Source organism: Eublepharis macularius, chromosome 5 (genome assembly GCF_028583425.1).
Source record: "Eublepharis macularius isolate TG4126 chromosome 5, MPM_Emac_v1.0, whole genome shotgun sequence".
Taxonomy (NCBI): domain Eukaryota; kingdom Metazoa; phylum Chordata; class Lepidosauria; order Squamata; family Eublepharidae; genus Eublepharis; species Eublepharis macularius.
The window spans coordinates 113789293-113806319 of record NC_072794.1 but is presented as its reverse complement, the minus strand read 5'-3'; the positions used below and the strand labels follow the sequence as shown (position 1 = coordinate 113806319).

At 37.8% G+C, this 17027-nt stretch overlaps 1 protein-coding gene across 18 annotated transcripts in view; it reads right to left on the bottom strand.

Annotated features, from left to right (window-relative positions):
* NFASC (neurofascin) overlaps nt 1-17027 on the bottom strand; it is a 328885-nt gene that overhangs the window by 46220 nt on the left and 265638 nt on the right. For 10 of the 18 annotated variants that reach the window (XM_054981817.1, XM_054981826.1, XM_054981827.1 and 7 more), the window contains one exon: nt 15922-15936. The exons of the other annotated variants lie outside the window; for them this stretch is intronic. In XM_054981817.1, the coding sequence (XP_054837792.1) occupies nt 15922-15936 (15 nt within the window). The remainder of the gene's footprint in view (nt 1-15921; nt 15937-17027) is intronic. 18 annotated transcript variants of the gene reach the window in all.

The window sequence follows — 17027 nt, the reverse complement described above, 5'->3', positions numbered from 1 at the left end:
CAAACAAAGTTCATGAGCAAGCTGAATAGAGACATTGAATCTTTCTTCCTTGCATCAAACTTGATGAAACAGAACTGGCTTTTCCTTTTGGTCTGTATCCAAAGCTAGCAGATAATAAACCTTAGAAGGTATCTGCTTTTCTTATAATAATGGGAACTGGCAATTGAAGCTGACTGATCTCTTATGAAACCTGCATGCATTTTAAACCTGGATCTTACATAGACCTTGATCTTGTTCCTCCTTCCCCCCTTTTCAAAGGTATTTTGGGTCTACTTTCTTCTTATAACAGCGAATAATCCAGAATCCCAAATTTAATGAAAAGGAGGTGATTAAAGGCAGCCTTTCATTCTAATGATTTATGAATGCTTTCATTTATTAAATAGGAGAACTCTCACGCTAAAAAGAAACTGTCTCCCTTGCTTCTGTCTCAAGGCTGACTTTACTACAACACAGCACTATCAAATATATATATAATGAGTTGTCTTTAAATTATTGTGTCCTTTTTATTTGCTATCTACCTTTACACACACAAGCACATACACACAAAACTATCTGGCAGATTGAGGGTTGAATAATGGCTACTCCATTAAATGAAAGCACCCCTCCCCATGAATTCCTATCACAAATGAGGATTTGGTTGAAGGATTAATTAAATACACTTATGATAATCACAAAAGCTGGCTTGCCTACAGATGGCTCCCCTGCTGCTGAAGACCCACAAGGTCCCCAGCAGTACCTACAGGTTCACAGAGGCAGACATACATATGGCGATTTGTCTTTGAAAGAGACTGAACAAAAAGATATAGATGAACAGCTTTTAATAAAGAACAGAAAAGCATATGCATGTAAAAATCTGAACTGATATTCTTAAAAAAAAAACCCACTGACATCAGAGATGCATGAAGATTGTCAAGCTATGCAGCTCATCTTTCTGATGCTTTTCTTTAACAACAAGAAATATTTCAATGGGCATAGAAAAACAGTAACACATAGAGAGGCAGTAATATCATCCATACTAAAATATTTTAGCAACCAAATATATATCCAGTTTAGTATAGCAAATGAGACACAATGCCAAAGCAATAGCATTCCACAGCATCACAACAAAAGCACACCGATCAAAGTAAAACTGTCAAGTACTGTCAAATGGTGTTGGTAACTCTATGATGACACTATGAATTTGAAACACTAAAGTAAAATCCAGAGAACGTGCACTGTATATAAAAATTCATAAATGGATATGGAATTATCCCAGCATGTAAGTGTTAGAAAGACCACAGGTGTGTGTGTATGGGGTGGGGGGAGAGGAGGGAAACTTGTTTTTTTTCTTATTTGATTCAGTCAATAACGTAGCAGATTGTTCAGGCCCTTTAAAGACTAAATGGTTCATAGTGCCATAAGCTGGCAAAGCAACAGCCTCCTACATTAGATATAACTCACTTTTTGCACAGAAAGAACCACTCACAAACCTTTTCAGGGCCTTGAGAAATACTGTCAGATTTGGGTCCAGTAACACCTTAAAGACCAAGTAGCATTTCCAGGGTATGGGCTTCCAAGAGTCAAAGCTATTGAAAGGAGCTTTGTCACTCACTTCTGTAAGGTGCTGTAAGGTTGGTCTGTAAGGTGCTACTGGACCGGAATCTTTCTCTTCTATTACAGACCAGCATAGCTACCCATCTGAAACTGTCATTACTTTGTTAATGAATTCTGATCCTGAAACTTCCCAGTCCAATTGTTGCTTAAAAACTCTTCTCTTCAGATACCTGGACAAAACACTATTTGTCTTTCAACTGGCATGGAATTCCTCAAATGATGCACAAAAGTGGTTCTTTTGTGTTGTTCTTAGATCAGGAGTGGTTTCTATTCCCTGTGAGTTAAAACTAACAAAACAGACTAATAAGGATTGACAAAAGTTGGACTGCAATACCCTCTCAGAATCCTTCTACTCTTTGAAGGCTAAAGGATCATCATGCTTATTAGTATTAACAGGGTTAATCCTAATGGTCTAGCTCTGTTGACAAAGCAAAAGATATACCAAATGAATACACATATGTTTAATTAATTATTGGCCAGTAAATGTTCTCTGCCTAATGCCAACAACTAGATGCTAGCCCTAGATTATCAATTTGTTCTCATATGTACTGTTCAAATTATTTTAAATAAGCTCAGTCTTGGTTCAATGTGGCACATGGGCATATTTTAAGAAATATGAAACTGCTTGCTTTCAGGTACATAATACAATACAGTTGATGCGTGGCCTTATTCCTAAGAAGTTGTGGAGCATCCTGCCAAAGGACACTCAAGAAGCAAGTCTCCCTTGAGCAGGTCTCTGGAGAGGTAGCATATATATTTTCAAAAATAAACAAGATATTGTGAAATTATAGTATACTAAAACTAATCTGCATGATCACAAACCCATGTTGTTTGCTGTAGAAATGGCAACACGTAACAGGTTTAGGGCAATATCTCATTTACAAAAAAATGATAGCTCACTTCTAGTGATCATGTGATGTTTCAAAGTGGGCTACATACAGACATCAGCATACGAAAGAGGAGCACACCTGAAAAAAGGATGTAAAGATTTACTCCAAGTGTGGGTTAATTTACATTTTTCTCTTAAACAGATACTCTATATCAGCTATAGTACCAAATTACCAGGTTTAATACTGAATAAAGCACATACTAAACCGGCTCCTGTTCAGAAAAGCAAATAAGCAAGGGACTAAAGCATTTTGGTCAAAGGGAATTCAGGACTATGGGGAAGGGAATGTTGAACAGCAAAAAGGAGAAAGACTGGTAAGCACTAGCTTTTTTGCATAACAATCAGTTAGGCTTTCTCTGGCATGAGTCTTTTCAAGCACCAATTCTGAATTCACTTTTTCCTTCATAGTAGTTACAAAGGATCAGTTATAATAAAATTTAAACATAAGGGGCTGCTCTTCTAGAAAAAAGAAAACCATCTTCAGAAAGACATTTCTAAGAGAAACTTACTGGTTCTAAAAAAGGCAAAACCAGGCTAGCTCCTATGGTGGGACATCAACATTTGGTGGGACTATATTTGGTGGGACATCAACATTTTTTTGAAGTAGTTAAAAGGTCAAGGAAATTGTCAAATCAACAAAATTTCCACACACAAAAAGTTCAGGCAAACAAAATCTCTCCAGTTTGGTATTGTACAAAACCCATCTTCTGATTTTTTTAAAAAGAGAAAATAATGTAAAATAAGATCCTTTCTTTAACAGAATTTAAATGTGTGTGTGTGTGTGTATGTATGTGTGCTATGTGTCCTCAAGTCTTGTCCAGTGTATGGTAACCATATGAACTGATGACCTCCAGAACATCCTGTTAAGCAGATCAGGCTTCCCCATCACTATATCTATTAATGGAAAAGAGATTCACTTGGAGGGCTGCCAACTTTTTTTAGCCATAAAATGCATTTTTAAGAGGTGTATAAAAGGCAGAAATTAAACAGGTGATGTTTCCCCATCACTGCATCTCTTCACTGGCAAAAAGCTGAGCCTACTGAATTTCTGTCCTCTGTAGATAACACACTTGCTGGACTAGACCAAAGATACAAGTAGTCCATTCTGTTTTCTACAACGGCTAGCTGGATGTTTCCAGGACATCTACAAGGTAGATATAAAGGCAGGAAAACTAATATAAGCAGTTGACAAAAGGCACGAGTTTATGGTCCAGAAAAAAACAAACGATATACACATATAGGCAATTATCCAATTCAAAGGTCTTCTAAAAATTAAGTAACATTTTTTTTAAAAATGGATTACATTGCTTTGTGTGCTGATGGTTAAGAACAAATTAAACTACACAGTAAATTGTAGTGAACTTCAGGGTTCTTCAGTTTACCACAAAGCACATCAAAAAGTGTTAGAAAGACTGATAAGGTAATAATGAATCTGCAAAATAAGTAAATGACTGATAAGGAGACCCTGAGGGATGATTCATACCTGTAGAGTGTAAAAGGAGTGTGATTTCATGGAGATACTTGGGACTAGGTTACATATATCTTGGACGCGCAAATTAAACATGCACAATGTATGGAAATCAGCTTTGAGTTTTCATGCTGTCGCCCAACTGAACATGGAATTTTCAGTGTGGATTGGGGCCTAACAGTACAAATGCCTACATAAGTACGCCCCACTAGCAGAATCTGTCTACTATAGACAGGGCCCTAATTTTCACGGAAGGTTCTACACAACATCACAAAGCACACACTATACTCAAATGGATGCAACCAAAGACAGCTTTCCATGGCATGAAGTCTGCTGTAGATCTTTAGAATGTTTTCTACATGGATTACTGTCATTATATCTGAGAGAGACAGAGAGAGGTTCCACATCTCTTTTAGGAATGTTGAGCAAGATTCAGTTCCAGTAGCACTGTAAAGACAAACTAAATTTCTGAGGAATGAGCTGTCGAGAGTCAGAGCTCCAGCAGTTCTTTACATTATAACAAGGGGATGGATGAAACTGACATGGAGGGGTTCTGACAAATGTAATTTATACACCAGCCTGTAGAACCAAATGAGTCTGTAGATAAGGTGATGTATATTTCTACTCAGGTAAATTATTTTTCTAAAGGAGGAACTAAGGGTTAATGAAGCCTCTTAAGACACAGAGGAGAGTACATAATGATGAGGTTAGGATTTGTGAATTCTTGTCTGGGTGTGTTTGCCCTTAAACATATCCCAGCTGTCTATGGATTTAGAAAGTATTGCCCTTTTAATGACAGTGGTTCAAATTGCAAACCTGGTATTGTTAGAAGACCTTGCTGCTGAATCCCTATTGCTTCTATTCCCTAAGATACTGTCATATATCTCGTGGCAGTGGGACATCAAATATACTTCAGAATAGATATGTGTTGGATATCCAAGAGCCTTCTGGTAAAGGTAGACAAAGCAGAAATTAATCCAAGGATCATAGCAGACCATAATCCGATAGAGGCAGTATGTCAAACAGGGAATAAGAAAGAAAGAAGATGGAGATTGGACAAAATTCTATTGCTACAGGAGGATATATTGCAAAAATGCAGGGAAGAATTGACTGACTATTTTAGAATAAATACTACAAAAGATGTCAGTCCAATAACAATTTAGGAAGCCAGCCAAGCCTATGTAAGAGGAACACTGATGGCAATGGCATTCAAAAAGAAGAAATTTAAGTCTGAAGTAAAAGACAATTTAACCCCAAAATTGAAAAAAAATTGGAACAAGATCTCAAAAGGACAAGGGAAAAAGGAAAACAGGAAGAAATTAAGCTGCTAAAGATCAAGTAGATTTATTGGAGGCAGAAGAAATTCAGAAAAAAACTGAAACATCTAAAGCAAAGACACTTTGCAGACGCAAAAAACCTGGAAGATATTTGGCGTATTGTCTGAGAAAAGAGACAGAAAAAAGGAGGATATTGGGAATCAGGGAAGGCAATCAAGTAATCCATAGAGAGCAAGAAATGAAAGATCAAATTGGGACTTTTTTCTCCAATCTTTATAAAGAAGAATCAACAAAAGAAGAAAGGATATAAAAATATTTACAAGAGACAGCAATTAAAGAATTCACAACTGAGCACAGAAATATCCTAAATGAAGCAATAATGATAAAAGAGATAAATTCTGCAATCAAAAAGCTGAAGGCTGTAAAAGCTCCAGGTCTGGATGGATGCATGGCCATCTATTACAAATCCTTTGAAGATATGTTGGCTATACCTTTGCCAAAAGTGATGAACGAGATACAAACCAAGAAGATCTTATCACAGACCTGGCAAGAAGCTAATATTACTTTAATACCTAAACAGGGAAACGATCCATTAATACCACAATCATATAGGCCTATCTCTTTACTGGATTACAAGTTATTTACAACAATAATGGCTGAAAGATTAAGAAGATGCACTTCAGAGGTAATTCATGAAGATCAAATAGGCTTTGTCACAAAGAGATATATGAAAGATAACATTAAATATCTCCTCAGGGCAATTGAATATTCAAGAAGATAAGGCGAAAAAACTACATTTATATTTCTAGATGCTGAAAAATGCATTTGATAATGTTTCTGGGATGCTTCTTATGAAAGCATTGCAAAGAATTAATTGTGGGAATGAGTTTTTGTATTGGATCCAAAGTATTTACACTAATCAGCAAACTGCAATTTTAGTGAACAGTTCACTTACAAAGAAAATTGAAGTAACAGAAGGAACACATCAGGGATGCCCAATATCACCACTATTGTTTATTACTGTGCTGGAAATTTTGGCAGTGAGAATCAGACAAGACAGTAAATTGCTGGAATAAAAGAGGGGAAAGAGATACTTAAGATGAAAAGCTATGCAGATGATATGGTCATATCAGTGATGAACCCACACATTCCCCTGATTTACGTAATGGAACAAATATTAAGATTTCAACAGTACTCTGGATACAAACTGAATAAGAAGAAAACAAAGACAATGCTACTTTTGACAACGACAGAGGAATGTGAAAAGATTGGAAAGATAACGGACTGTGCCATTACTAAAACGCTGATAAAATATTTAGGGATAAATGTATCATCACGAAAGTCTGGACAAGAATTATTGAAATTTGCAGAGATGGGAAAAATTAAATATTTTATGGCTAGGAAGAATCTCAGCTGTCAAAATGAATACTTTACCTAAATCGAACTTTTTATTTAAAATTATTCCAGTTTATATACAACAAAAGATTCTCAACAAGTGGCAGAAAGTAATAACTGACTTTATATGGAAAGGAAAAAAACCAAGGATTCAAAGTACTACAGGATGATAAAAACTGAGGAGGGCTGGCAATACCGATATGAAACTGTATCATCAAGCAGCAGTGTTTGTTTGGATAACAGACTGGATTATAAATCCAAATAGCGGACATATTAAATTGGAGACAGTGGACGCTAAAGAAGGCATCCATAATTATTTATGGATCAAGAAATCATGGAAATACATTCACAAACAGGATGGGACCCATATTATAAGGGATGGACTGCTTAAAATATGGTTTCAATGCAAAAACAGATTGAGTCCACTAATCTCCCCACTGATGCCGCCAATTCATGCTTACTCTGATGAAGCCACGAGAAATAGAATTGATCAGTTCAGCTATGAATCAATGATAGATAAAAAAGGAACTGTAAAAAACCTAGCAAGAAATCCAAGCTCAGGGCAAAAATATTCCATGGCTGATGTATCATCAAACAGTATCAAGATTAAAGGAACAAACTCTTAAACAAGGTGGTAGGTTGAGAGAAAAAACGCAGTATGAACTATCAATATCTGGAGAGCTGAAGCATCTCTTGGGGAAGATTTACAAAATCTTACTGCAGTATCACTCAGAAATGGAGAAGGTAAAAATTGTATGATAAAATGAAAGGAATGCTTCAGAGAAACTATCCCGATGAACGTATGGGAAAATTTATGGACTAAGGGCATAACATTTACAGACTGTCAGCTACTGAGAGAGAATTGGTATAAAATGTTCTTCAGATGGTACACTACTCCCAAAGCCATTGCGAGAATTAGTAAGGGATACAGTGGACACTGTTGGAAATGTCAAACCATGGATGCAACATTTTATCATATGTGGTGGACCTGTAAAATAAGTGAAAATTAAAGATACATGAAGAGATGCAGAAGATTCTCAAACTTAGATCTGAATTAAATCCAAAAAATATGCTCTTAAATGACCAACTTACCAACTAATGTTAGAAAATAACAGGGAGATCTTTTCCGTTACATGGTGAGAGCAGCAAGAATATTATTTGCAGCAAAATGGAACACAGATATCTGTCCTGATTCATGAATATCCATTAATGGCTAAACTACCTATCTACATAATAGACCAATAGTCGAATTTTGGGGAAAATGGAAGGATTTCTTTGATTACTTAGGTAGAAATTAACTTTAATTAAGGCAACTTAGTATAAAGACAAGAATTAAAAGAAAAAAGCTGATACTGTAGTTTGTATAGGTAAAACTAACCAAGGAGAGAGAAGGAAAGGGAAGGAGAACTATTATGCAGCTACGTTACATATGGTAAATTTTGAATGTACTCTTTTATCAGTTCAATGTAAGTTTAAATCTAGTGCTTGTACAAGTCTCAAAACAGTTCTCTATGTACTGTCTATATAAGATTGTAAGTCTCAACTCAATTTCCAATCCAGTATTTGTATAATCTTTTATTATGTACTTTCAGTTTTTACATATATATTTTTTTAATATATATTTTTTAAAAATATATCTCATGGCAGTGGCACATCACATTTTGTACACAAAGTAAAAAATAGAACAGTAGGATCCAACAGAATGATAATCTCAGGACAGCATAATTGTATGGCATGGCAATATGGCAGACACTAGTTGAAGGCTTACTGTATTAGAAGAGGCAAAAGAATCAACCTATCCTGCTACAGGAGCAGATAAATATAGACTCCTGTGACCTCATGGCTGGAAGGGCATAGAATCATATTAGCACTTGCCAGAAAATTTTCCACTGTGCCACGAGTAGAATTAAAAAATAGGAAGGCAAAAGTCCAGAGCACAGGACCACAGGGTGTCACTATAAAACAGGGGGTATTCCACACAAATGGCGGGCTTAGGCCTAATCTTCCCTGATGGCTACTGTGACATAAAGGTATATGCTCATTTGTATCTGAATACAAAATGTGTATTAGAGACAAGCTCAGCTGCAGGACTGAGAAGGGAGAAAAGGGAAGATATTTGAAATCTAATCCCTTAATGAGAGAGCACTGCAGGTCGAAAGATAAAGAGAGTCTTTGATTTGGCAGCAGAGCCTCATTGCCTATCAGGAGTTACAAAGGCACACTGTGAGGGGTGATGGACCCTTGGACATCTATCAAATGTGTTGTTCAGGCAAGCAGTGTGCAGTACTGGAAGCAGCTCACTTAAATCATAAGCCTTATTATGCCATGAAGATTTTGAAGCACTGCGCCCCTTGAACTACTTCAACCAATTTGGTTGATGTAGCTGTAATTTTACATGCATTGGAGAGAAGCTGTATAAATATTAAAACAGATTTGATTTTTAGCCTGATCTCAGTAAGAATGCCAAAAGTTCCTTATTCAGGTCATTTGGTCATGTGAAACCCCAATTGATAAAGCGCCACCTTTTAAGGCCAATAATTCCAAGACACTGACTTGCTGCCTCTAAATGTGGGCCTGGTTTTCAAGCTACTATCAGCTGAAACCTCTGGCTTGCCTCTATGAAAAGCAAAGATTTACAACAGCAACCTGTCATTTGTTTCAATCTATGGGTTGGATCCAAGCTTAATTTTCCATCAGCAGAACAGAACTTTCCTGCCTCCCCCATCTCATTGTAGATCACTGATTGCCGCAAAATGCTAATCCTGGGAGTCTGGGGACCCTGAGCAAGGACATGAGTGAAGTCTGAAGCAAGAAGGCAGAGGATTGGTGCAAATTGCCAACTTAATCTGGATCCAATCCTACATTTCTAAGTAGCCCGATTAAAGGATACCATCCTTCATCTAGAATTCTGAAAGCTTGAATGTCTCTCTAAATGACTTGTTAAAGTGTCAATTAGCTTTGCAGATTATAAAGAAAGTGTCTCTTGGTCTTTACTGTTAATGTGCACAATCTGCTCTTCAGGAAGGACTGTTGTGAAGCTAGCATTCTTATCTGAAACTGCATTTGTTTTGATTTCAGGCAACAGAGGACAGATTAGCCATAGCAGTGGCGATGGTTCTTCTCACAGCTGTGGAATAAGATGGCTGGGCTTTATTGCTGTGTCCGTCGCTAGGACATCAGAGCTCAGCTAAAACAGACTGAGGCACACAACAGATGTGCTGCTTGCTAGATGATTAGCTAAAAGTAAATGGAATGACAGTACTTTCTAAGTAATTATTTTCCTCAGGTAAGGAGCTCCACTCACATTCATTGTTGCACATAGATAAAAATGGTATCTTTTTTCATTAGCTGAGATCATGGAATTGTGGTGCTATGTTTCACTAAACAGAATGTTTTGTTGCTGGAATAATACAATAATTCTAGACTAGAGCATGAAAATGTAGTTTTTTAGTTAGAAGGTGTGGCAATGAAAAAATTCTGAACAATGCAATCTGGAAAAATATAAAAATCATGATTTCTACATGTGGGCATACAGTTTTTAGTTTCATTTTGACATTTTATATCTATCTTTGTTCTGCTCTAAAATCTGGGCAGAGTAGGCTAAGATATTTGCAGTACTGTAATCATTAGGTTAGATCCACTACTGCAGTTGTGCAAAAGAATACAATCTCTGTTAATTTCCTCATCTCACTGCAGTCCCATGGGCCACACATACCATTTCTTAGAATCTCCTAAAGTAACTGGGCAGAGGCAAAGGGCACTGCAGGAAGAAGGGGACAGGCAAACAAAACTCCCCTTGCAGTTTGCTGAATCGAAACTTAATTTGCTTCTTAGAAATGAGGCTGAGCACAATGAGAGGTGGATCCTGTAAACTTGCTCTATTTTAATCTTAGTTTCCTATATCTCTTTCAAAAACTAGTTTTTAAAAAGAGTTGTGCATATTTACACAGAAGATCAAATTATGGCAGGTTCAGCTTGGCTTACAGGGGTGAAAAAAACTGCCCCTGCTGAAATTCCCTCTTCTACACAGTTGTTGAACACATGAAGCTGCCTTATACCATAGACTTTTCCACAAACGTATTCCTGATTTTCTGAGCAGTTGATCCACCAGCACTGGAATCAGTTTGTGTATGGTTATTCTGCATGTCTGCCCTCCATTTTATGAGTTGGTTTATTTTGTTCTGCATGTGCCTTAAATAATCAGGATTTTCAAGAGGGTGTTATCGTCATTGATGGCATCATCAGTGATGTCACAGCACCCCCTTTTATTTTTTATGCATGCTTATATCACTATATAAATAAAAGGGCTGAATTTTTTTTAAAAGATTGAAAATGAACACACCGCCAATCTTTGCCTGGGGAAGCCTAAAAGAGGAGCAGTTCTGCCACCCATATCTAAGTGCCCTCCCCATAGTCCAAAGTGAAGAGTGCTGCCTGGGCTGACCCACAGCCAGGAGGCAGAGGCCAGCACCAGTGGGACAAACTGATCTCTGTTGAGTCAGAGCCTGGAGCAGCAATGGTAATGTGCTTTTCAAAAAATCACAACTTCTTCTGGTGCCACATGTGGCCAAACCTTCCTCCCCTGGGCCACCTGAGCTTTCGCAACTTTTAAAAAAATATAATTTCATATCACTATGTTCACTTATCATTAATAATAGATGCAGCAGGTTCTCTGAATTCCCAGCTTTCATTTTTGAAAAAGTAAGTCTCTAACCCCTTCCCTTGTGGAGATATAAGGAAAAAGGCATATCTACACAAGGGAACGGACTAGAGACTTACTTTAAAAAAAAATTAAAGCTGGTAATTCAGAGAACCGGCTGTGCCTTTTATTACAATGAAAGGTTGGTATAGAAATTGATGGTTAAAGAGAAAAAAAATTGTGAGGCAGGAAAGGAAGGGAGGGAGTTGTGCGATAATAAATGTGAAATCATTGAAAAGTGGGTTGGAAGTTGATAGGACAAACAAAACCAAACGAAACACTATGCATGAGGGAAAATAGACTCAAAATAGGCTTCCTGAAAAATATTGGGATAAAAGTGGCTTCCCAGGAACTGGGGGAAAAAGTGACAACTAAAGGCACAAAAATATGTGCAAAAATCAGAGGATAAACCAAATCAGTATGGGGTCAGAACCTATGGGAAAAAACATGTGCAAAACCCACATGTCACGCTATTTGTCTAGCAAGATCAGTTCTGTCAACTCTGATTTTCAGCAGCTGTTTGGGGTTTCAAGCAGTGTTTTTATGTCACATACTACCTGATCCTTTTACCTGGATATAGTGGTGATTGAACCTAGGGTGTTTTCCATGCCACAGCCCTAGCTGCTTTCCCCAAGTGTGCCTTTAGTAACCAAAACACTGAGCACTTCCTACATAGCTATCCTATCTGAAGTACAATGGAGGGTAATATCAAGGTTACAGAATGACACTTAAAGTCAGCAGATGCACACAATGTGATAGCAGGAATATCATGCTTCACTTGAACATGACCAGCATTTGTTGTACAACCAAAGAGGATTACTAAACAATAGTATATAGGGGACAACTATTTTTGGTAGTGAGATAACTATAATCCTTAGGTAAACCATCAGATAGCATTACACTTGCTACCCAACTACTTCAGATGTTATTTATCCTATTCCATAAACTGAAACAAACAAAACAAAAACAAAAACAAAACACCCCACAACAGCTCCAGGCAGACTGATCTATTTTCCTACTAGGAAACATTTATTTCAAGTGTGTGTTACATTCGTTCTCTTACATTGAGATGGTTCTGGTTAGCCTGTGAAAGTGACCATACAGCATTAATGTCATTTCAAAATTTCTCTGTCCTCACAGGTTTTTTTTTTTAAAGCAGCCATGCAGGTCTGAAACACCAGGGTTTCCCTGGGCTATGGAACTGCACAACACATTGTACTCATGCTATTATTTTTAATTATTCAAACAAGATTCTAATGGGTTGCTAGATTACAACAACAACAACTGCTTTCCTTGAGAGTGCCTCTAGTGCAAGTAGGCTTTGGAAGGGCTGGGTTAATATTTTATGAACTCTGATGGACAGCCAGACCTATTTTCAAGAGGTTTATTCCTTTGACAACAGGAGGAAATTGAAAGAGAAACAACCCACTAATTTGCTCCAAATCTAATGACTGCAAAAGATGCATACATACAGTAATTCAGTAAGTGATATGATAGTGCCAAATTGAATGAACCACAAATGCGAGCATTGAAATATGGTCCTAGTGAAGAACTAATCATCTTAATTTTCTTTCCTTGTCAATTTCTGCTCTGAATGCTAAAGTAATTTCTCTCCCATTTGTGCATATGGGGGAAAGAGACAAATAATATATCATCTACCAACTGACATCTAATCTTTCTCTTCCCAACAAAGCTTCTTGTTTTAATAGACAGGTGTAATTTGTAATTTATATAGCAATATCCGAAGTATTTTGTGGTCCAGTCCTACTCCATAGAAATCAGCAGATGTTCTTTCTGGGGCATAGAATTAAAAATTTTAAAAGTTGTTCTGTAAGCTCCTCTTAAAGTTTTAGGATAACAGTCAAACATCCACTAGCTTCTTCCCAGAGGAAGAGCTAGGACTGGCCTCTGTTACGGAGTAGTACTACTGTGAAGCAAGAAACTGACAGAACTTGACCCTTAGGAGAAATGTCAAGCATTCCTTACAGCAGTGGTGCAAGAGAGGTGATGTAACATTAATAAGCCTTTTAAAAATAGCATTCTGCAAACTTTCTAACCAACCATACATGACAAATAACATCCTGAATCTGGCCCTAATGCAAACACTCTATCCTAAAGAAACCATGGAGCAAAGGACTCTTTGAAAATGGTACATAGGTTAATATTTGTTGGCCATGAGCAAATCACATATTGCCTATTCACACACTTGCCCATTAAGAGTTGCAGCATACTCATGCAGACTAATTGTTATAAACCAGATTAGCTTGACATCATTCTAGGCCAGATATGGTAGGGCAATTTTTCTCTGCCATATAATTCTCATATGCTGGTTCGACAAAGCCTGATATTTCAGTTCATCACTCTCTTCAGACAACCATGTGTATGAGGGAACAAGATTGCACTTGCTGTCCCTGCCCCTCTGGTATCCAAGCATAACAACAACATTTGATTTATATACCAACCTTCACGACAACTTAACACCCACTCAGAGTGGTTTACAAAGTATATTATCATCATCCCTACAACAAACTGTGAGGTGGGTGGGGCTGAGAGACCTCTGAGAAGCTGTGACTGACCCAAGGCTGGCTTCAAGCAGAGGAGTGGGGAATCAAACCCAGTTTTCTAGATTAGAGTCCTGCCACTCTTAACCACTACACCAAACTGGCTACACCAAACTGCAGTTGAAGTGTGTTTACTCTTGTTATGAATGACTAAAGGGCTCTGCCAGTTGTGGGGTTCTCAATGGCACAGAGAAAGAATATACTCATACAAGTTATATGAGCAAAGCATGGTTTGCTCATATAACCATGCTCATCTGCAACATGGTTATCAGGAAGGGGGACAGCTGATGCAATACTAATCCCCCCCTCTATATATTCCACTGAAGATGTAAGAAGGACTGCAAGCCTTGTTCTATTCAGTTCTACAACAGTAGAAGATGTGCTAGACCAAAATGCAATTGTTCTCTTTAACTCTGCAATATATGGGGAAAGCTTTTTATGTCTAGAGATCTGCCAGCTTCGAGTTTTAATAATTCCCAGTTTTCACTTGTTAATATTATTAAATCTAATATTTCCTTCCTGAATCCCTCTACCCTGTACAAATCAAAGCACAAGTTTTTGCAGTGTTTTCAAGATCTCCCACAGATGCAACCCAAAAGTGCATTGTTCAATTCTTTTAAAACACACACAATTCTATTTGTTTGTCTGTTCTGACGGGGAAAAAATCCTATTGTGATTCCCCCCCCCCATTGATTTTAAATAGCAAAACATCAACTGCAAAGTAGTGTTGACTCTGATGCGATTGAAATAACTAAGCTGAGTAATACCATGTTTGTTAAAAGGCCTGTATGATCTGCAAGCACAAATACAACATTGGCTATGGAGAGGCTGAATCAGTTTACAGAGGTAGTTTTGAATGGAGATGCATAGGGGAACCCATACAGCTTCTTGGTTTGCATTCCAGAAATTGCAGTCCTCTCCATCAGGGACCTGGAGCCACACTGAGTTGTAAAGAAGAGTAAAAATATGCTAAAAATGAAATCAAGATGATAGTGTCCCATTCAATGAATATTGGATGAATATTGTGCTATTGTCACTCTGTTTAGCATACACTGGGAAGGATTTATGGAATGAAATACACCTAAACCACCAAAACACCTTGGGAAAGATTTGGTAAGCCAAAACATGTGGACCCTTATATTATTTCTTTAAGAGTAAAAGTAGATCAATCTGCTACCCTTTGTACTTAAAAAATAAAAATATGTAAATAACGAGGGTGAGGAGTCATACACAAAATTAGATTTGCAAAGTAATATCACTAAATAAACAGCTGCAAAAATATGGTGAGGAAAAGCATCTGTAAAAGAAGGAAAATCCCACTAAGAAAATGTTCAAACCCAGTGCAAAAAAATGTTCTAGACAGACAAGATAGCATTAACCTACAGCTCCTGTAGGTTCAACAGGAGAGGATTTCTTTTCTTGCCCAGGAGATAGCCAACCCGAGAGCACCATTCTCATTCTTCAGTGCACTGTGCTGTATCCCTGGTCAATAGAGCTTGCTCTGTTTTGCCTTGTTAACAGCAGTTCCAGAGCACGAGAAACACAAATCACCAGGAAAGGTGTTCTAGTTCACTGCTTCCTGGTTTGGAAAAGAAAAGGTTCTCTATACCTTCAACATAATCAACAGGCACAAAGCAACACTCAATTACATTTTCTGCAAGTTTAGATTACATCTGTAGGCAAAAGGAGACTATAGAATCTCTTTGCTAAAAAGCACTAGTGTTTGAGGGGTTTCATTCACAAGTCTACCTTCTGTTCTTTCCCACCTACCCTGTCTCAGTGTTGTTAAGAAATAGCAATAGCAACATATCAGCAGAAGCCCATCATGCACACATGCACAGCAGCAGCTCAAGCATTATGCTCAACCATCTCAATGGGCCAGTTCTCTTCCACAGAAGACATTATGACAAATTTGTCATTTTTTCCCATTGAAAAGGTTCACAAGGCACATGCTTCCAAAGTGCCAACACGCCCCAGGAGACAAGCCTAATGGTTTAATATTGCCCCATGCCTGTTATCTCTGCCAAGTGGTACAGTACCTGAGGTTGGAGAAACTTCAGAGAGTGCAGCGCCAAATACAGGGAAGGGGAACGCAAGGAGTGCATAGGAAAGAAGGGAAAGAGAACACAGGAATATATAAAACCACAGCACAAATATGACACACAAACATGGCAGGCTAAGGTTGTGAGTGACCAAGAAGATGATGCATTTGCACTCAGTCTCTCACTGTCATTCCTAGTCAGTATCCAAACAACAGCAATTCAAACTCTTGTGACCAAAAAACATATGGTGGATTCTTTTTTCAAGAAGGGACTAATATCTGCACAGCTGCAAGTCTCAGCTCAGCAAAATGCAAGTTTTTACATCTTGTTGGCGTCAGCAAAAAAGCTCCTCCTAAAAGTCAGGGCAAAAATCAGCCGTAGTTTAACTTTCTTGCAATCTCATGCTATTTATGACAGACGAGCAACACCTAAGGCAGATCAATTATGAGAATATTGTATTTCATTCAGATCCCTTGGCACAAATGATGTCTGTGAGAAACGGAAGGCGTGTCTTGGATACTACTATTTATGTTTAGAAATGCCTCTTCTCCATGTGTAGGAGAACAAAAGCCTCTGGTAAGGCTTGCTTCAAGCAACTTTCTTCTGTGTAATCTGAAATTCTTGGCTACTTATTATTTATTGTCTAATGGCCCTAAATGGTGATGGAGATGGTGCAACATTCATTAATAACTTGAGTGATGAACATCTCTGCATTTATTGGAAGAGCCTGCAAAATTTCACTCATGCGACTCCACTGAGGGCTATTTCCTTGAGTTTCTCAGTACAGACTGCAAAATTTTTGTTGAACTCCAGCTATGCTGCCACAACAGTGAGCAGAAATTAACTTAGTTTGGCTTTTTGAATTCTGCTGTGAGCACTTGCATAAATATGTTCACTTGAGGTTAAACATAAATGCAAACACATCTGCTCATGACAGCTGACAGGAGTGCTACTTCCACACAGTAATTTTTCTGTGTAGACAGCAGGAAGCCACTGCTATATTTGGGAGAACCTACACATCATGCCTAATCCAGAAGCAGCCTGACATGAGGATGCTTCTGCCCACATGCATAACACAGCAAGGGAGGAAACAAAGGGAACAC